At 53.7% G+C, this 22363-nt stretch overlaps 1 protein-coding gene across 1 annotated transcript; it reads right to left on the bottom strand.

Annotated features, from left to right (window-relative positions):
- Window positions 1-731: 731 nt before the first annotated feature.
- Window positions 732-15441, bottom strand: FEZ1 (fasciculation and elongation protein zeta 1; the record flags this gene model as incomplete). The annotated part of the gene is made up of 10 exons (XM_084221432.1): window positions 15405-15441; window positions 11105-11402; window positions 8113-8209; window positions 7173-7274; window positions 5880-6093; window positions 4251-4522; window positions 3360-3440; window positions 2896-2971; window positions 2392-2457; window positions 732-748 (listed from the first exon to the last, which is right to left on the bottom strand). The coding sequence occupies exons 2-10, from the start codon at window positions 11377-11379 to the stop codon at window positions 732-734; spliced, it is 1200 nt and encodes a 399-aa protein (XP_084077558.1). The 5' UTR covers window positions 11380-11402; window positions 15405-15441.
- Between the last annotated feature and the right edge of the window lie 6922 nt (window positions 15442-22363).

The following is a 22363-nucleotide window of genomic DNA, read 5'->3' as shown; positions in this document are numbered from 1 at the left end:
GTGCTCATCCCAAAAGGAGTTGAATTCTCAAAAAATTCTCCCTCAAAATGGGTGACATGCCCCCAAAGGATGCTGTCCCAAACTGCTCCTTCTGGAAATGAGTGACTTCCCCTAAAATGACTGAATTTGCCCCAAAATGGATCAACACTCAGCAAAAACAAGGAACAACCCCCAAATTAGGCACTCTTCCCCAGAATGAGTGACAAACCCCAAAACAGAGCAATTCTCCCCCAAATGGAAACGATGAAAGCCCCGCTGTCCCTTAATGAGCCGTTCCTTAACAATGGGTTGATTTTCTGGGTGATGTTTGTACAGTTTTTAGCAGAAAACTGGGCCACGGAAAAGAGATAAAATGGGAAAAATCCCCAAGAATGCAATTTAATTCGAGTTTTGCCCCTCCAATGGTGGCAGCTGCAGCCAGCAGCTCGGTAGCCAGAAGTTTGTGGTTTTTAGAGATCCCAGAATATTAATCAGCAAAGTCTATGTTGGGATTTTTTTTTTTGCTTAAAAACATCATTTTCCTATCAAAAAGTGGCAAAGCACTGCCAGGAGCAAGGGGAGACACAGACACTGGACACCAGTTGCCTAATTAATGTAAGGAATTCTTTATTCCCAGCTGTGCAAAGGGGGAAGTGCAGGGTGGGGCAGCCACGGGGGGGTGGGTGACCCTTTTTCCTGGGGTTTGGCCCCGTTTTGGAGGCTCCGGGGTGGGAGTGTGGGGCAGCACCGCGTCAGGTCGGGCAGAGCACTGCAGAGAGAGAGAGAGAAAGAGAGAGAGAGAGAGGGGAGGGGGCTGGGGCACTGCACGGGGGCACCGAGGGTGCAGGGAGGCAGCAGAGAGCACAGGGATGCACAGGGATGCAGGAGGATGCACAAGGATGCACAGGGATACATGAAAATGCATTGGGATGCAGCAGGATGCACAGGGATGCAGGAGGATGCACAAGGATGCAGCACGATGCACAGGGATGCAGCAGGATGCACTGGAATGCAGGAAGATGCACAAGGATGCAGGAGGATGCACTGGAATGCAAGAGGATGCACAGGGATGCAGGGGATGCATTGGAATGCAGGAGGATGCACAAGTGGGCATGGGGATGCATTGGATTGCAGGAGGATGCACAAGGATGCATGAGAATGCATTGGGATACAGCAGGATGCACAGGGATGCAGCAGGATGCATGAGGATGTGTTGGAATGCAGGAGGATGCACAGGGATGCATTAGAATGCAGGAAGATGCATCAGAATGCAGGAGGATGCACAGGGATGCAGGAGGATGCACAGGAATGCAGGAGGATGCATTGGAATGCATGAAAATGCACTGGAGTGCATGAGGATGCACTGTGATCCAGGAGCATGCACAGGGATGTAGAAAGATGCAATGGAATGCAGGAGGATGCACAGGGATGCAGGAGGATGCACAGGGATCCAGGAAGATGTGCAGGTATGCACAAGGATGCAGGAGGATGCACTGTGATCCGGGAGGATGCACTGGAATGCAGGGGCATGCACAGGGATGTAGAAGGATGCAGCAGGATGCACAAGTGTGCACGGGGATGCACAAGAATGCAGAGTGCAATGCTGCACGAGGGTGCACAGTGACACACAGGGCTGCACATGGATGGACAGGGGTGCCCAAGGGGTTGCACAGGGACACAGGAGTGTGCACAGGGACAGCCAGGAGGGCACAGGGACACACACAGGGACAGCCAGGAGGGACATAGGAGTGTGCCCCACATGCACAGGGGCTCAGGAGCAGAAAGGCTGCACAAGGGATGCACACAGGATGCAGCAGGAACAGGAAAGGGATGCACAAGGGATGCTCACACAGCATTTCACAGGAGGAGCAGGAAGGACACACGAGGACTCAGGAGGATGCACAAGAAGGGTGTGGGAGATGCACAGGGATGCACAAGGATGCCCAGGAGATGCAAGAAGATGGAGGGGGATGCCCAAGGGAGGCAGAGGAGGGTGCCTGATGAGGTGGGGGGGTGAGGGAGGTGGTACAGAGGATGATGAGGCTGTGTGGATGAAGCAGATGGGCCCCAGGAGGGGCAGGAAGCTGCACAGGCACCTCCAGAGACAGACAGGTATGTCAGGACAGGAGAGCTGGACAAGGAGTGCCTGAGGGATGTGGGCAGGGATCCTGTGGAGGATGCAGCAGAGATGCACGAGGGATGCCACGGGATTTATCTGGGATTCTCCAAGGATACACGGGGGATCCAAAAGGGACAAATGAGGTCGCAAGAGGGATGGGCAAGGGTTGCACAAAGGATGCAGTGGAGGGGCAGGAGGATGCAGAAGGGGTCTGTGGTGGGGGCACAGAGCTGCAGAGGAGCTGAGTGAAGGATGCACAGGGGGTGCCTGGGGCAGGCAGGGGGAGCAGGTACCTTTGAGGATGTAATCCGTGAGCAGAGTGGGCACCTTCTCATTCCCCTCCTTCATGGCAAACAGGACTGTGAGGGAGAACAAAGCTGTGAGCCTGGCCCTGCTGCCCCCCAAATGCCCCTTTTCCCCCAACCAGCCCCACAGTTGCCATATAATTTCCCCACAAACAAAGGACTTCCATCCCCAATTAGCCAACCTGTGGCAGTGCAGAATGGGTGATTTACCCCCAGACTAACCCTGGTATAGGAGGTGTTGGCTGCCAACCAGCAGTGCTGCAGCGATGCAAACCAGGGGTTTTCCCCACCAGGTGGGTTTGTTGCAATGATGATGCAACGTGGGTGGTAGCACCTTAAATTGTCCACGCTGCAATGATGCAAAAAATCCCCCAAACCAGTTGTGCTGCAATGATACCCCAAACTGCAGCCACTGAAGCAAAGCAAAATGTGCCTTTGTGTCCCCAAAACATGTGATGCTGAGCCAAGGCAGCAGCTTGAATGAATACTCACTGTTGGTGAGCATCTGCAGGTCCTCAACAGAGGGTGGTGAGCCCTTCTTCTCATAGGGAATCACCGTGTTCAGGTACTGCAAAAACAAAAGCCACCCCAAAAAACCACCCAGATGGCACAAAACTGCCTGGTATCTGCCTTGTCTTGAGACAAATTTGTGCAAAAATAAGAGTATTTCTGCAAAATTCCTGCAACTGCATTTAATTTGCAGGTATTTTGGGGAGTGCTGAACTACCTGGGTGCTGCAAACTCCACCCAAATCCATCCCTCCTCAGGGAGGACTTTTTGGGGAGAAAACAGGTAATTTTTTCAAGAGGGATTAGCAGGGTGTAGAGGACAGAGCAGTGTTGTAAAATGAAGAAAGATTTTAACAGGGGGTTGGGGGATGCAGGGGATGGGGAGTGCATGGAGGAGGAGTGAAAACAAACAGATTTGGGCAATTCTTTTTTGGGGAAAAAGGGCACCTGCTTCTCGTTGGTGGTAGGGCCAAAAGTCTGGCGCAGGCCGGAGTGCAGGATGCTGGAGATGCCCTCCATGCTGAAGCGCTGGGGGACAAGCAGGTGTCACCTGTCACCTCCCGGGACAGCGCCATCACCCGTGGCACCTCCTCTGCCACCAGCATCCCCCACAACTCCCTGACTCCCACATCCACACCCTGCCCAGATCCCAGCACCCTGCTCCATACCCATCCCAAATCCCTTTGTGTCCCTGCTCCAAGTCCCCCTGTCCCTGTCCTGTGTCCTTCCTATGTCCCATTACCCCATCCTGTCGCTATTCCCATCCCATCCCATATCACCTCGCCCCCATGACCCTCTGCCCCACCCTGTCACTATTCCCATTCCAACCCATCCATCCCATCCATTCTCATCCCATCCCATCACCTCGCCCCCATTTCCCTCTGCCCCACCCTGTCACTATTCCCATCCCATCCCACCTCACCCCACCCCACCCATGCCATGCCATGCCATGCCATGCCATCACCTCGCCCCCATGTCCCTCTGCCCCACCCTGTCACTATTCCCATTCCAACCCATCCATCCCATCCATTCTCATCCCATCCCATCCCATCCCATCCCATCCCATCTCATCCCATCCCATCCCATCCCATCCCATCACCTCGCCCCCATTTCCCTCTGCCCCACCCTGTCACTATTCCCATCCCATCCCACCTCACCCCACCCCATCCATGCCATGCCATGCCATGCCATCACCTCGCCCCCATGTCCCTCTGCCCCACCCTGCCACTATTCCCATCCCAATCCATCCCACCCCTCATCCCCTTGCCCCACCCTGTCCCCACACCCCCCCACCTCCTCCCTGACCCCCGGGGCGCCCCTCTCCCGCTCCGTGCCCACCTTGCGGGGCATGCTGCCGCCGCGCTCGGAGCGCGCCCCTTGCAGGCTCAGCCCCTTGTCCCTGCGGCGGCGCCGGGCGGCCTCTCGCTGCTCCCGCTGCTCGCCCTGCACGGCCAGCAGCGCCCCGATGAACGCCGTCTTCACCTCCTTCTCGAAGGCCAGCTCGTCCCGCCGCGCCAGCTGCGCCACCAGCTCCGCCGAGAGCGCCCGGCTCGCCGCCTCCGCCCGGCCCGCGGCCGCCAGCAGCTCCCGCGCCGACAGCTGCCCCAGCCCTGCCCGGCACAGAGCCCCGTGTCCCGGGACAGCCCCAAGAGCTGCCCCAGCCCTGCCCGGCACAGAGCCCCGTGTCCCGGGACAGCCCCAGCAGCTGCCCCAGCCCTGCCCGGCACAGAGCCCCGTGTCCCGGGACAGCCCCAAGAGCTGCCCCAGCCCTGCCCGGCACAGAGCCCCGTGTCCCGGAACAGCCCCAAGAGCTGCCCCAGCCCTGCCCGGCAGAGAGCCCCGTGTCCCGGGACAGCCCCAACAGGGGCTGGAGGGGACTTGCAGCCTGTCTCGTTCCACCTCCCTGCCATGGGCAACGACCCCTTCCACCGTCCCAGGGTGCTCCAAGCCCCAGTGTCCAACCTGGCACTCCCAGGGATGGGGCAGCCAGAGCTGCTCTATGGCTTGTGCCAGGGCCTCACCACCCTCACAGGGAACTTTCTTCCCAGTATCCCACCCATCCCTGCCCTCTGGCAGTGGGAGCCATTCCCTGTGTCCTGTCCCTCCATCCCTTGTCCCCAGTCCCTCTCCAGCTCTCCTGGAGCCCCTCCAGGCCCTGCCAGGGGCTCTGAGCTCTCCCCAGCTCTCCCAGCCTGGTGCTGCAGCCTTTGGGGCATCTCCATGGCCTCCTCTGGACTTGCTGCAGCCAGTGCCATGCATGGGGAAAGGAGGGAAACGCCTGGTGCAGTCAGGGACACCCCAGTGCAGTCAGTGAAACACACACTGCAACCATTAAAATGCATCTCGTGCTGAGCGAGATGGGCTCTGCATTTTCTGAGACAGCAAGAGACAAACCCATTGTGCAATTACTGATATGCTCAGTGCCATAAATGATGTGCCCAGAGCAATTAAGGGACTTCCTGGCACGATTAGTGACATGCAAGGTGCACTCAGTGATATTCACAGTGCAATTAGTGACAGGCAGGCTGTGATTAGTGACATGTATGGTGCAATTAGTGACATGCATCGTGCAACTGGTGACATGTATGGTGTGATTATGGACATGCATGGTGCAATTAGTGACATGCACGGTGCAATTAGTGACATGGTGTGAGTAGTAACCTGCACAGTGTGATAAAGAGCAGAGCAATGAGTGAAGTGCCTGGGCTTGTTGGTGACACAGCCCACGCCACCAGGGACAAATCTCACGTGTGTGGGATGCCCCATGCAGAGCACAAAGGCTCCTGGTGAACCCCACGTGCCTTTCCACACCAAAAGCCAGATCCCTGTGCTCTTCACAGTTTTTGCCAAGAGCCCTTCTGGCCAAGTCCCAGAGCAAGCCAGCACTGAGGCCTGGAGAGACTTAGTTGTCCAATTTGGTTGAAATTGTCCCCAAAAAGTGACTGGCCTGGGCTTTGCTGGCCATACCTTCGTGGGAGCAGTTGTTGTTGAAGGCAGGGGAGAAAGCATGCAGCTCCCGCAGCAGGATGGGCTCCGTGCCCCCACCACCACCTTTGCCTTCAGCATCAGCCTTGGTGTCTTCCTCCTCCTCCTCATCCTCCTCCTCCTCTTCCTCTTCACCCTCGGGGTCAGCCTCAGGGTCAGGTGAGCTCTGCATGAGCTCCTCCAGCTCCTCGATGACCTGTGGGGCATCAGTGACCTCCATGTGCACCTACATCCTTCCTGCACCTTGCACCCCTCACATCCTGCACCCACACCTGCAAACAACTGTCCTGCACCTGCTCCCTGCACTTCTGTCCTGCACCCACACCTGCAACTGTCCTGCACCTGCTCCCTGCACTCCTGCCCTGCACCCACACCTGCAACTGCTTCCTTCATCCTCTATCTCCATCCTCCATCTGCAGCCTGCTCCCTCCATCCTCCATGCTTATCAGCATTCTGCATCCTGCTCCTGCATCCTCCCCTTCCTCCTGCATCAGCACTGGCATTTACATCCATCTGTACCCTTGGGTCCTCTATTTGCACCCTGCATCTGCATCCCACATTCCCACCTACATCCAAATCCCACCTTCCATGGACTCTGAGGACCTGCATCCACATCTAAATCTGCACCTGGCTGCATCCTGCTCTCTGCACCCACCTCCTCCTCCTGCATCCTGTACTTGCACCTGCATTCTCTATTCTGCATCCACACCCTGCTGCTGCCTCCACATCCCCCTCCCCACATCTGTACCCTGCATCCTGGACCCATCTCCATCCTGCATCTGGAACCTGCATCCCACAACTGGCACCTGCATCCTGCACCCCACATCTGCATCCTGCATCTGGAACCTGCATCCCACATTTGCACCCCACATCTGTACCCTGCATCCTGCACCCCACGTCTGCATCCTGCATCTGGAACCTGCATCCCACATCTGCACCCCACAACTAGCACCTGCATCCTGCACCCCACATCTGCCTCCTGCCTCCACACCAGCACCTGCAGCTGCATCCCAGCTCTGCCCCCCACACTTCCATCCTTCCCCCCATGCCCCCATTTTGTACAGCAGCACCCACAGCCCCCCTCCCCACGTGCAGCCAAATCCCACCACCCCCACAGCCTGCATTTCTGCCTCCATCCACATTCCAGGTCCTGCATGCCACACCCCAAGACGCTGGGATTTGCCTTTTTCTCGTGCTCTCAGCTCGTGGTTGTGGGCTGAGGTGGCCAAGCCTGGCTTTTGGAGGCCATGCAGGGCTCCAGATGCCCGTGGGTACCTGCTCAGCTGTCAGCAGCGGCTCCTCGTTGATCCCAGAGTCCTGCTCACTCCTCTCAGTGAGCTCCTCCTCCTCTTCCTCCTCCTCCTCCTTCCCACCGAGCTGCAGGAGAACACAGGCTGGGCAGCCTTGGCGTGGGCACGGCCCCAGCAGGGACACAGCCACAGCCCTGGCACGGGGACAGCCACCACCCTGGCCCCGGGGGACATGGGGACATCGGATGGGACACGCTGCATGGAGGGCACTGCATGGAGAGGCTGGATGGGGCTCTGGGCAGGGACAGTGGGCAGCACTGGAGGGGGAGGTGCTGCAGGAGATGGATGGAGATGTTGGACAGGGAGTGGTGGATGAGATTGTAGAATGGAGCATGGAGTAGGAAGAAGACAGGGAGAAGTCCAGGTGTGCTGGCTGGAGGTGCTGGGTGGAGAGTGGTGCTGGACACACTCAGTGGGGACACAGGGGATGCTGGATGGGGAAATGAGGGCTGGTGGGCTGAATGGGAGAGGTCTGATGGAGATACAGGGTGGGGACTCCAGGTGGGGATGTGGCAGAGAAAAACACCATCAGAGAATGGATGGATGGAGATGTTGGGTGAGGAGGCATCTTCTTTTTTCCCATCTTTCCCCATACAACCCAAGGAAGTTATCTTCTCCTCCCCCTAAAGCAACACATCCAAATGGATTCAGTTCCATGGATATTGGGACATTTGTACAACCCCAAAAGCAGCTATTGGCAGCACAAACTCCCTACAAATGAAAACCCATTTTCTACCCCCAAAACACCCACCCTACCCATGGCATGGGGGCAAACTGGCACAGAGCAGGTGCTAAACCAACCCTTTTTGGGTGGTTTGCAGTGCCATGATGGTCACTGAGCCTCAGGGCTGACTGACAGCTGTCAATCACAGCCAGGGGACCCTGTGGGGATGTCACAGCCGTACCTGGGGGTCGGTGCCATCGAGGGGCTCAGTCCCAGGGAGCTGCCACGGCTGGGGGGAGCCCCGGGGGGCAAAGCCATCAGTCAGAGCATCCCAGACCCTGCAGGGAGGCAGGGGGTGAGTGCTGATCCCAAAATGCTGCATCTCAGAGATACACCCCAAAAATGGCCCGCCAAAATGCTGCAAAACATCCCAAAATGCAGCCCAGAAACATCCCAAAATGCAGCCCAGAAACATCCCAAAATGCAGCCCAGAATTATCCCAAAATGCAGCCCAGAAACATCCCAAAATGCAGCCCAGAAACATCCCAAAATGCAGCCCAGAAACATTCTGAAATGACCTCCAGAAATTCCCAAACACCACTGAGGTGCCTGAAACATCCCAAAACACCCCAAATGATATCCTAGAGAGCCCTAAATGCTGTCCTAGAAGACCCCAAAGCTTCTCAACATCCCATCATGAAATACTGCCCTGAAATACCCCAAAGTACCCAAAAATGCTGCCCCAGCACTTGAGATGCCCCCTAAATGTCATTTTGAAATGCTGCTATCAAAACCCTCCAAAAAGCCACAGCAATGTCCCAAAAATTGTCCCCAAATGCCACTCAAAAACATCACCCTGATGCCCTGAAGTGGCACAAAACATAATTTTAAAACAGCCCCAAAGCCCCAAGACTCTCTGAAAGGCCCCAAAATAGCTCAAAATGCTGCCCTGGAACACTCCAAACTGTCCCCAAATGCTCTTCTGAAACACCCCCAAAATGTCACCCTGTCATGCTCCAACCACCCAACCCCCTCACTGAGATACCCCAGAGATCCCAAAATGTCACTTTTCAACACCTAAAGTGCTTTCCTGAAATAGTGACCAAAAGAGGAGAAAATAGAGAAGGAAAAGAGAGGAAGGAAGGAAGGAAAAAAAGGAAAGGGGGAAAACAGGAGAAAAGAGAGAAAAAAAAGGGGTAAAGAAGAAAAAAGGGCAAAAAGGGGCAGAAAGGGGAAGAAGTGAGGGAAGGAAAATTTGGGTAAAAGGGAAGAAATGTAAGGAAAAATGAGAGGGAAAAGAAGAAAAATGGTGGGAAATGGAGAAACAGGAACAAAAGGGAAAGAGGAGATAATTTGGAATAGGAAAAGGGCCAAAAGAGAGAATAAAGAAAAATCAGGAGAAAAGGGAAATGGAGAAAAGTAAGAAAACAGGGAGAATGAGGGGGAAAATGGAGAAAAGGGCAGGGAAAGTAGAGAAAGGGAAGAAACGGAAGAGAGAGATAGAAAATGGGAAAAAATAGCTGAAAAGTGGCAACATTGAGAAAAAGGCGAAAAATGGGAGAAAAGGCCAAAAATGGGGGGAAAGGCACAGAAAGAAATTAGAAATTTTCTCCCCATCTCCCACCATTTTCCCACCAGAAATGGGGGTTGGGAGTCCAATTGGTGCCACATCCAAACCCTGAAAACCACCCCAGAACCATTTGCTCCTTTTTCAGCCCCAAAACTGAATCCCATTTTTGGGATTTTTTATATTTCCCTTCTCACCAGGGCTGAATTCCCTTTGGAATTACTCATTTCACAAATGAACATATAAAAAATGCGGATGCCAAATCTTAAATACTTATTTTTTAACAAAGCACAGCAAATTAGTAATTATCCACCCCCCAAATTTGCTTTTTTTTTAAAAATTTTTCTTTCCTCTGCTCTTAAAGGAGCAGCACCCCACAGGGGCAGGCCGAGCCCAGCAGTGATTTCTGAGTTAATTATGGCAAGAAATGGTTAAAAACTCTGGAAATGCAGCGCCTGTGAGGCCATGGCCCCTCCCCCAGCCTGCACACAGGGCTCATTCAAAGAAGACTAAAAAAATAAAAAGCCCTGTTTTGCCCAAAGTGACCCAAAAAAGACACAATAAGTGGCACAAAGCGGCGACAGCGCGGCAGCCCCGGCGCGCAGCCAAGCTGCATTTTGCTCTGAAAAACCACGAATTTGACCAATTGCAAAAATCATTGCAGCCTCAGTGGGTTTGGGGGGAAAAAATCCAAACACAAACCAACAGATTTGGGGCTTTTTGGGTTGAAAGTAACCCCTTTGCTAGGTGAGAATAAGGGTTAGTGATTTTGGAATAATCCAAATTAAACAGGCAAAAAAATCCACTAGAAATGTGAGAGTGTGTAATCATCAGGAGGAAAAAGGCCAAGGGTTTGCAGGAAAAAATGGCATTTTAAATCAAAACGAGGTTTTTAATGATGCTGTAGAATTTAACACAAAAGGCACAATAATAATGGGGGAGCCTAGGGGGGAATTTCACCCTCGGGAATTTGGCCATCCCCTAGCACGGTACAAAGGGAGTCTACTCACACCTTACTCAGGGTTTATGTTCAGCTGCTGGGGCTTTCCTTGCACAGACAGAGCTGTGGCCCCCAGCAATGTGGCACGGGACCCGCTGCTCTTCCTCCTCATAGGCTGCTACTCCAGGGACCTCACACAGCTACTCCAAGGATCCTACACAGCTACTCCAAGGTGCTGTATGATCACAGCACAGTCCAGGCGCTGATTTGCACGTGATGGGCTCATACAAGAGTGCAAGGAGGTCCAACAGGCCGTGGAGGGTGTTACTCATAAGATACTACACCACTGCTCTGAAGTGCTACAGTCATGCTGTGAGCTGGACCGCACACTCTGGGAAAGGGGAACGTTTCATGACCATGACAGAATGAACGCAGGCTTGAGGGTGGCCTACTTATAGGATGCTACACAGCTACTCAAAAGATACTACTCAGTTACTCCAAAGATACTACACAGCTACTCCACCCTACTGCATGACTGTGCTGTGATGCAAGGGGCCGAGCTGCACATGGGCTGCACCTTGCAAGGTGGCACTCAGACCCTTACTCACAGGATACTACACGGAGTATGGCACGGAGGACGGCTGTGCTGCAGCCCTGGGAAGTTGCCTGCCCTGTGGGGGGGTTCAGGGTGGGAAGAGGCCCCGGGGGCAGGGGGCCCTTACTCACTCCTCATCCTGCAGGCGCTCCTCCTCCTCCTGCGCCTGGAGCCGGCCCCGCACGGGCGCCAGGCCCTCGGTGGCAGCGTCGTAGTTGCGGAAGCACACGGTGAGCTTCTCGTCAAACTCCTGCACCAGGTCCTCCATGGACTTGAAGCTCATCATCTCGGCAGAGAAGCTCTCCAGCTCGGCCAGCGCGGGGTCGGCGGGGCGCGGGGGGGACCCGCCATCGTCCGCGGGCCCCTCCTCGAACTCCTCCTCCAGACTGACCAGCGGCGCCTCCATCCTCAACACCGGGCCTGCCTTAGCTGCAGGGACAGGCTGCTCATCAGGCACCAGCCTACTAACAGCTTACAACACCCAGCTCCCCGCTCCCTCACCAGCCTACTAACAGCTTACAACACCCAGCTCCACGTTCCCTCAGGTTACAACACCCAGCTCCACGTTCCCTCACCAGCCTACTAACAGCTTACAACACCCAGCTCCACGTTCCCTCATCAGGCTACTAACAGCTTACAACACCCAGCTCCACGTTCCCTCAGCTTACAACACCCAGCTCCCCACTCCCTCACCAGGCTACTAACAGCTTACAACACCCAGCTCCCCGCTCCCCCACCAGCCTGCTAACAGCTTACAACACCCAGCTCCACGTTCCCTCAGCTTACAACACCCTGCTCCCTGACCAGCCTACTATCAGCTTACAACACCCAGTTCCCCATTCCCTCACCAGGCTACTAACAGGTTACAACCACCAGCTTCCCATTCCCTTCACTGCTGCCGTGCGCACCCAAACCCTGCTGCCAGGGCTGTTACACAACCAACAGTATCTCTGTAGTATCCTGGTAGTATCCCAAAAGGATGTGCTACTTTCAGAAGAATATCCTGATATTCTGTGGCACTAATCTAGTGGTAATTTACTAGCTGTACCAAAGTGCTGATGGTGGTCCAAGCAACTTAGTGCTACCCTGACAGTTTGTAAAAAACATCATGCCACTCTCCACTTCCCTGAAGTGGGAGTATCTTAGTTGTATCCCTATACTATATTGTCAGATTGTGGCCTTTTCTGACCCACAGATGGGGTAACTGAGAGGTGTTTTAAAAACTTTTATTCTGTTTTCAGTCTCATGTGAAGGGTGAGAAAATACACATTACAATTCATGCCATCCCAATCAGAAGCTGACTAATTACAATAATTTCCTAATTACAATACACTGTAAGCGTTTCTTGGCCTATCAGCTTTAGCCACCTCTCAGTTACCCCATCTCTGAGCCAGAAAATGCCTTAACCTGACACTACACCACTGCTAAACGAGTGGCCTGAAAAGATCAGCAACGTGCTGCCAGTACCCCAAAAATGTGAGTGTTGCCCTGATGGCATCCCAGAATTATCTCACCACGACCTTTTCTAGTGCCCTTGCAGCATCTTGGAAGTGTCCTACAGATAACTGCACTTTAATCCTGAGAGCATCCTACTGCAAACTTACCCCTGTCCTGTCAGCACCTTTGTGATAATACCCTGGGAATGCTGTATCCCAGCAATGACCTTGTAGTATCTTAGTAGTGCCTCGTTAGCAACGCTCATTAGCATTAGCAATACATCTACAATTAGCCAAGTGATACTTTGGATTGTTATCCTGATAGCATCTTAGCAACATCCTGATAGTAGCTCTGTGCTACACTGAGAGTATCCTAGTAGCAGCTCAGCATTGAGAAGCTCAGCGTTGTCCTGATGTTGTACTAGCTCAGGCGGAAATATCCTGATTCTGTCAGGAGCATCCCAAGAGCACCCTGATGCCCTGATAGTATCACAGTAGTAGATAAGGAGTGTGCTGATAGGATCCCAGTGCTGGTGTACTGGGATCCAGCTGTTATCCTCAGCGTGTTGGTGGCACTGTGGTGTTATCCAGGTGTTTTCTAACTGCCCTGTAACCACGTTGAAAGCCACCTGAATGTTTCTTGAGAGGAACCTTGTGGGAGCTGCTCCAGTGGCCCCTTCATACCAGTACTCAGTATCAGCTCTGCAAGTATCTTAGTAGCAGCCTGATACTACCTTAGTGGAGCTTTTGCAGCATCCCAGTAGCATCCACAGAGTATCCTGAGAGTAGCAGAGTGCCACTCAGCAAGTGCCTTACTGCAGTCTGCAGCCTGTCCACATCCTAATAAACTCATGGCATCTCAGCAGCATCCCAGCAGCACCCTGAGAGCATCTCAGCTGCGTCTTGACAGCATTTCACTACTCCCTCAGGAGATTTCTGAGAATATCCCAGTAGCATCCTAGCAGTAGCCCCAGAGCAAGCAATCAGTAACTCAGGAGTAAGCCAGGAGCAGCCCAGTACAGGTGTCAGCACCCCAGCTCACTCCCCAGCCCTGGCCACGCTTCCCCGGGGAGGGGAGCACACACATCACAGCTTTGGGGAAAACCTGCCCTGGAAGGGTTTTCAGTCACACCACCCCATGCACGAGTGCCCACTGGTGCCCTGAGCCCTGCAGCACATGCCCTGTGCATGCACACCCTGCAGGCGAGCCCAGCCCTGCACGCTCCTGCAGCACACACACAGACACACAGACACGCAGACACACGGAACAGGGCCCGGTGCTCCCTGTGAACACGCATGCCATGCACAGAGAGATGCAAAGCACACGCACGGAGCGATGCACGCGTGCACAGAGTGTCTGCAGTCAGGTGCATGCGTGCTGCAGCGGTGCACATGCACTGGGGTGCACACACACTCACCCCCACGTGCCCCAGTGCATGCACACCCTGTCCCATGCAAGTCTTTGCACTCACACATCCCCACCTGTGCATGCACGCACACCTCTGCAAGCACGCATCCCCAACAGTGTCTGTGCATGCACACCATGCACTCATACATCCCCACGTGCAATGCCATGCACAAACTCACACGGTGCGCCCCAGTGCATGCCTGCATCCCCTCGCATACACTGTGCACCGCCGTGCACCTTTGCATTCCCACACGTGCACCACGGACCCCACAGCAGCCAGCTCCAGGCCCCACAGACACCAGCACCACCCTGCATGCACTGCATGCACCACACTGCATGCACCCACACCTGCACCCACACCTGCACACCCACATGCCTGCACGTGTGCCCCTGCAGCTGCACACACACACCTTCACATGCACACACACACCTGCACACGCATGCATCTGCACAGACACACAGCTCTGCACATGCACATCTGGACATGCACGCACATCTGCACAGACACACAGCCCTGCACACACATCTGGACATGCACACACATCTGCACATACACACAGCCCTGCACACACATCTGGACATGCACACACATCTGCACATACACACAGCCCTGCACACACATCTGGACATGCACGCAACATCTGGACATGCACGCAACATCTGCACAGAAACAAAGCCCTTGCACACACATCTGGACACACACACACATCTGCACCCACATAGGCACATCCCTTGCACACACATCTGGACACGCACATCCCTCGCACACACGCTCAGCCCTTGCACACACACACACACACACACACACACCCACACCCACACCTCAGGACCCGCACACACACATCCCTCGCACACACGCACATCTCTTGTGCACACACACACATCTGGACCCGCACACGCACATCCCTCGCACACACGCTCCGCCCTTGCACGCACACACATCTGGACCCGCACACACACATCCCTCGCGCACACACACACACGCACATCTGGATCCGCACACGCACATCCCTCGCACACACGCTCGGCCCTGCGCGCACACGCACACAAACACACGCACACGGACACGCCCTCGCTGCGCTCGCCGCCCCTCCCTCCGCCGCCCCGCAGGCGCACACCCCGCGTCCCCAGGACCCCCCAGGCCGCCCCCGCAGTGTGCGAGCGCAGCCCCCTCCCCGCACGGCCCCGCACCGCCGCTGACACGCGGCGCAGCCCCGGCCTCGCTCCGCCGCCCGCCCCGCTGCACCCCCCGGCCCTGCCCGCAGCGTCAGCCCGAGGTGCGCCCCCAACCCGACACCCCCGCAACACCCCCGCGGCCACCCGCACCCCCCGTGCGACCCCCGCAAGGACAGAGGGATCCTGTCCCTCCCCGCAAAGACAGCATCGCCCTCCCCACAAAGACAGCATCGCCCCTCGCTCCCCCCGAATCCCGCACCCTTCATCGCGCCCCCAGCCCCGCACCCCCCTGCAGCCCCCCTGCAGCCCCCCAGCCCCACACCCACCTGCAGCCCCCCTGCAGCCCCCCGGCCCCGCACCCACCTGCAGCCCCCCTGCAGCCCCCCTGCAGCCCCCCGGCCCCGCACCCACCTGCAGCCCCGCATCCTCCGCGCCGCGCCGGGTGGGGGGGGTGCTGCTCGCGCACTGCGCAGGCGTGGGGGAGGACCGGTGACGTCACCGGGAAGGGGGATGCGGATGGTGGTCAAGGGAGCCGTGACGTCATCTCTCATCCTGGGGGGGCTCCGTCCTTTCACCGAGCCCCAAAAATCCCTTGGAACCCCCCTGTCCATTCCGTCATGTATACACGCGGGTCTGCGCGGGTCGCTGGCACCGAGGGAGAAAGGGAAAAAAATAACTGAAACCATGGAAATGACAATGGAAATTTATAGATAGGAAATATAAAAAAAGATGACATGAAGGACAAGTCATATATCCGAAGATTTTTTCTTTTCTAAAATAAAACAATTAAAAATTATAAAATAAAAATAAAGGGAATTAGATAATAAAAATTATTTTTCCTCTCAATAAAATAAAGTAATAATCACAAGAAATGAGCAGATTTTTATAATAATTTTATTTCAGCTTTAACTTTTAAAATTTATTAGCAATTTAAACAATTGCTTTAGATGAATGCTGTCATGTATGCTGGGGGTTTTTTTTGTTGTTTTTTTTGGGGGGGGAGGGGGGTGTTTGTTTTGTTTTTGGTTTTGTTTCTTTTTTTTTAAATCTGGGTTTAGTTCACAGCCAAGTAGAATATCTGGGCTTAAGCTCAGTTTCCCAGATCTCAATAGGCTCTGCTGCCTGCGGATGCCTGCTCCCTCTCCATGCTGATTTTCCATGCAGCAGTGCAGGAGAAAGGTTTCTCCTCTTGCACGTGGCTTCAAGTTGCTCATATTAAGGAAAAAAACCTGAAAAGAGTCTGTGAAATGGCTGTTGTTAAGTTGAATGAAATTTTGCCAAGCCCTGGCTGGAGCACCGCGTGCTTTGGCTCGGTGCCGAAGAAATCCTCGAAGGCCAGAAAGGTTTGGGCTGGGAAGGACAAGGACCCTAAAGCTCATTTTGGTCTCAGGGCTTGGACCAAGTTGCTCCAAGCCCCATCAAACCTGGCCCTGAAGACTTCAAGGGATGGAGGAGCTTCTGTGGGATGCGTGTGCCAGGCCTGCCCACCCTCACAGGGTGGATTTCTTCCCAAAATCCCATCCAGCCCTGCCCTCTGCCATTCCCTTGGTCCTGTCCCTCCACTTGTCTCAGGTCCCTTGGGTGGTCCATGTCATGTTAGCCAAAGAGGCAGGACCGCTCCTTCTCTCACTGAAACTACAAAGTGACAAAACAATGACAATATCCTGCTCAGGGCACCAGAGGAGGAAACGTTTGGCCAACCAATGAACAACACTGCCCAGCATTTACAGGAATGAAATATTCACATTCCTGACTCAACATGGCAAGGACCAAGGCAGGAGGGGGCATTTTTAGGTAACTGATGATTGGGAGAATGGAAAATGGTGCCAGCTGGCACAGGAGAAGGAAAGGAAAAACAGGGAGAGGGAGAGGGAGAGGGAGAGGGAGAGGGAGAGGGAGAGGGAGAGGGAGAGGGAGAGGGAGAGGGAGAGGGAGAGGGAGAGGGAGAGGGAGAGGGAGAGGGAGAGGGAGAGGAGAGCAGCTCACTGAGCCCTGGGGGGGAATGCTCCCCCAGGCTACCTGCTCCTGCCCCTCGTGTCCCCCTGTGTGTTCCCCTGTGTCTGCCTGTGTGTGTCCCCCTCGGTCCGTGTCCCCCCAGTGTCCCCGGGGCTCTCCCGCCGCGTCACCCCCGAGCGCCGGGCAGTTCCCACGCTCGCGGCTGCCACCGAGCGGCCAAAGCGCCGAACTGCAGCTCGGTGGCCCCGCGGTGCTTCCGCTGGAGATAAAAAGTGGGAGATCTCGGAAATAAAGTGGAGGACTTGGAAATAAAAATGGGAAACTAAGAAAGTGGAACACTAGAAAATAAGGGGTGAAGCTGGGAAAGGAGGTGTAAAATTTGGATATATAGGAGGAAATGGGAATTAGAGAGGAAAAAAAATGAAAATGAAGAACAAAACTGGGAAGGAAATAAAAACTGGACAACAAACTTTGTAGGGAAAATAAAGTAGAAAACCTTGGGAGCAAATGGGGAAAACTCAGAAACAAAGAACAGTGACAGGAAAGCCAGCTCCTCACCTGAAGGAGCTGCTGGATGGCACGAGGACCCCCCAACTTCCCAGCAGAAACAGGGACAGAAACGTGGAGAAGGTTTTTTCTCCTCAGGAACCAGGGTGATGATATCTTGCAAACATGAAACAAGTTTTGGATCTTTTTAAACTCAAGGATGTGTTTAAACTCAAGCCTTCACACTAAACTGTCACCCTGTTCTTTTAAGTTTTTCTAAGCCTTCTGGTGTTTACATTCTTGCAAGAACTTTCTCACACACTTTATGTAAATAACTTTTTGTTTTACATTCTTTTATAGAGGAGGAGAAATTTGATGGTCTGTTGGTTTGTCCAGCGTCATTGAGAGGTGGCACTGTCACCCTCCAATCCACTGCCACTTTTGGAAATCTAGAAATGTTGGAGTCAGAAATTAAAAGCTCTCTTTTTTGCCTTGGAAAATCCAGTGTCCACATCTTTCTGTTTCATGTCCTAGAGTGACACAAAATAATCTCAGTGTGCATTCTTATGGCACTTTCCATCAAGAGCTTTATTAAAAATAAGAAACAAAGGAGTCCAGTTTCCCCCATTTTGGCTGCAGGCCCCAGAGGCTTTCCCCGTGCCACAGCTCAATGCCCACAGCCTTGGGCGTGGGGATGCTGCTGTGCTGGGGTGCTGCTGCTGCAGCAGGGTGCTGGTGGCCATAGGGTGACAGGGTGGCAGAATGGGGGTGGCCAGTGGCGTTGTGGGCTGGTGGCCCTGGCCCCTGGACACTCCCCAGGACACAGGAGGCTGGGCTGGGGAGCAGGGCCAGTGTGGTGGGGCTCGGCTGCTTCACCTGCAGGATGATCCTCTGTGGCACCTGGAGAGGGTAAAAAATAATGCAAATAATTTTAAAAACACCTTACATCTGTTGCCTTTAAACCCACAAACTGCTTGTTGTTGGTGTGAATGCGTGAGGGGAAAGGGAGGGCACGAGGAAGGACAAGAAGGGTCAGATTTGAGGATCTTTTTCCAAACTTAAGGACTCCAGGATTTGAAGAAGGTGCTGCAGAGCTGCCCCTATCAGGGTCTGAAGCCCAGAAATGGAGGTGTGTGCTCCAAACTGAGGGTCTATTGAGGGAGGTGAAGATTGAGCCAAAGAAAAGCTCAAGTATTGGGATCTTTGTCCCCATTCTTCTTCCCCCTACCCAGAAGAAAGAGCTAAAGTAACAGGATTAAAATAATAGGACTAAAAGAAATAAAAGATACAGAATTAAAAGAATTAGGAAAATTAAAATCCAGAGGAATTGAAAGAAACAGAAACTAAAAGAACTAAAAAAACAGAAACCAAAAGAACTAAAAAAAAAAAAAAAGCTAAAACACAGAACTTCAAACCACAGAACAACAAAAGCGTGTTGGGAGACGATGGAAGTGGCTCTGGAGAGGATGAAAGTGGGCTGGGAGAGGATGGAATTGGCCTTGAAGAGGGTGGAAGTGGCCTGGGAGAGGATGGAAGTGGCCTTGGAGAGGATTGAAGTGGACCTGGAGGCAATGGAAGTGGTCTCAGAGATGATGGAAGTGGCCCCAGAGAGGGTGGAAGTGGCTTTGGACTGGATGGAAGTGGCTTTGGAGGGGATGGAGCTAGTCCTGAAGAAGTGGGAAGTGGCCTTGGAGTGGATGGAAGTGACCCTGGAGAGGATAGAAGTGACCCTGGAGAGGGTGGAAGTGGCCCTAGAGAGGATGGAAGTGGCCTCGGAGAGTGTGGAAGTGGCCCCAGAGGGGATGGAAGTGGCTTTGGAGAGGACAGAAGTGGCCCCAGAGAGGGTGGAAGTGGCCTTGTAGAGGATGGTAGTGGCCCCGGAGGGGATGGAAGTGGCCCCAGAAAGTCGCCAGGGCTGCACTTGCCTGCTGCAGGAGCACGACCTGCTGCGCTGGCAGGGCAGTGGCCGTCACCGGCTGTCCCCGCGGCGGAGCGGGCGCCAGCCCCAGCTGCAGGCCGGGGAAGGGCCCGAGGTGCTGCACGAAGGGCTGCAGGAGCGGCTGCTGGCCCAGGGCCGGCTGGGCGCCGCCGGGGGCGATCTGCGGGGCGCTACGGGAAGGCGCTGCCGGCTGGAAGCTGCCCGGGTCCCGCATGGCCTCGGCCTCCAGCAGCTGCTCGGTGATGCCCGCCGCCCACAGGCACTGCTGCAGCAGGTCCCGCGCCGCGCCCGCCGCACCGCCCCGCGGGCAGCCCGGGCCGGGCCCCGCCGGCACCCGCGCCGCCCGGCCGGCCTGCTCCGAGCGCGGGGAGGGCTCCCCTGGGACCTGGGAAAGGGAGGAAACAGCGAGGGGAGTGAGGAGACATTCAGGGAAATAGCGGGGGGACTGAGGAGACACATTGAGGGAAATAGCTGGGGACTGAGGGGAAACATTGAGGGGAAACAGCGAGGGGACTGAGGGGACACATTGAGGGAAATAGCGAGGAGACTGAGGAGACGTTCATGGAAACAGTGGGGGGACTGAGGAGACACATTGAGGGGAAACAGCGAGGGGACTGAGGGGAAACATTGAGGGAAATAGCGGGGGGGACTGAGGAGACATTCAGGGAAACAGCGGAGGGACTGAGGGGAAACATTGAGGGGAATAGGGGGGGGACTGAGGGGAAACATTGAGGGGAAACAGCGAGGGACTGAGGGGACACATTCAGGGAAATAGCGAGGGACTGAGGGGAAACATTGAGGGAAATAGCGAGGGAACCGAGGAGAAATATTGAGGGAAACACAGTGAGGGGACTGAGGGGAAACATTGAGGGAAATAGCGAGGGACTGAGGAGAAATATTGAGGGAAACACAGCGACGGGACTGAGGAGACACATTCAGGGAAATAGCGAAGGGACTGAGGAGAAACATTGAGGGAAATAGTGAGGGAACAATAGCGAGGGAACCGAGGAGAAATATTGAGGGGAACAGAGCGAGGGGACTGAGGAGACACGTTGAGGGAAATACCGGGGGGACTGAGGAAAAAAACTGAGGGAAAACACAGTGAGGGAACTGACGAGAAACATTGAAGGAAAACACAAGGGGACTGAGAGAAACATTGAGGAAATTGAGGAAAAGCACAGAGAGGGAATTGAGGAGAAAAATGGGGGAAATTGAGGAAAAACCCAGCAAGGGAACTGAGGAAAAACACAGCGAGGAAACGGAGGAGAAAAACTGAGGAAAAACACAGCAAAGGAACTGAAGAGAAACATTGAGGAAATTGAGGAAAAACACACCGAGGGAATTGAGGACAAGAATTGAGGACAAAAATTGAGGAAAAACACACCAAAGGAATTGAGAAAAACGGAGGAAAAACACACTGAGGGAACTGAGGACAAAAATTGAGGAAATTGAGGACAAAAATTGAGGAAATTGAAGGAAAACACATCGAGGGAATTGAGGACAAAACTTGAGGAAAAACACGATGAGGGAATTGAGGACAAAATTTGAGGAAACTGAGGAAAAACAAACCAAAGGAATTTCATTCCCTTTTCATGGGAAAAAAGCAGCAGCAGGAACTGAGACCTAAAAAAATCATGACCTTTTGGGAAGTTTGATGTAAAAATCCAGGTTTTCTTTAAAGAAAATGCTTGTGTTACGGAAGTTGTGTGGATTTGGGGAGGGAGCTGAGTTGACACTCACCTTTCTGGATCCAGGCAAAAAATCTATCAAGGCCTGAGGATCGCTGAAAAAACAGAGAAAGGTTGAAGGAGGCAGTGCCAGTATGTAATTTAAATGTTAATGTCAATAAATGCTACAACCAATGATGGACACACATTTATGGTCCAAGAATTATGTTTTATGACCAATTTAAATGATCAAGTGGGTTTTCAGAGGCCAGTTTTGCCTCCTGTATCACTCACACTGTTTTCTCCTTTCCTCCATAATAGTACAAATCAACAACTAATGACAGTATCATGATCAGAACATGAAATGAACCACTTGTCAAAATATTGTGTAGGCAGCAAATGGAGCCCTAAATGCCATAGCTTGGGGTAAAATAACTGAAAAATAGGGTTTATTTCCATTCCATCATTATTCTCTGTACTATTGAGGTGTTTCCAGACCTTTGGAGGACGTTTTCCACCCATTTCAGGATTTTCAGCCCTTTTGGAGGACACCTCAGGGGGGTTTTGGCTCTGGGAGACCCAGCCTAGCAGAAGAGAAGCCCTGATGGAGATGAGGGTGGTGGAATCCCCTTTCCCACCCCAAACTTGTGGGACTTACTAAAATACATCTGGCACGCCCCAGCTGTCGTTGGCACCTCTGTCAACTGCAAAGAACAGAGAGAGAATGTTGTGTCAGGAGAGCAGGGGGCTGGTGGTGATGATGATGATGATGATGATGATGATGATGATGATGATGGTGACCAGACCAGCAGACACCTCAAGAGGAGGGTCCATTACTGCCAAGGGCATCAACCCACAGCCAGGAACCTGGAGAAGTCCCAGGGTGATTGCTCATCTGTCCACTGGATGGATTTCACTCAAGTTCTCCCAGCAGGAGCTCACATCTCACTCTGAAACCCAAACCAGCAGGTTTTTGGCTCATTTTCAGCTCACAGAGGGGCACTGGTGCCTTGCTGGCTGTGCCTGGTGTGGGATAGTCCCAGGGATCCTAAACACTGGGAGCACCTGGAGCCAGAGGCTGGCAAAAACTCACCTTTAACATCACTAATTTATGCACCTTTATCCCTAAAATTCAACTGTGGTAAAATGGATTTGGAAGGATTTGAGGATTTTCTGATGATAATCTGGAATCAGATCTGGAATCACCACCTCCTCCTAAACCCCTTTTGATGAGCAGATCTGAGAAACTCTGGTTTTGGGGTTTTCCCTCTTTTCCTCAGATCTGAGCTGGATTTGGAGGTGCAGCAATATGAAACTGCTAA

The sequence above is a fragment of the Fringilla coelebs genome, assembly GCF_963513975.1.
Source record: "Fringilla coelebs genome assembly, chromosome: 25".
In the NCBI taxonomy this organism is placed as follows: Eukaryota; Metazoa; Chordata; class Aves; order Passeriformes; family Fringillidae; genus Fringilla; species Fringilla coelebs.
The sequence above is the reverse complement of the archived record's forward strand: the minus strand, read 5'-3'. Positions and strand labels throughout refer to the sequence as shown.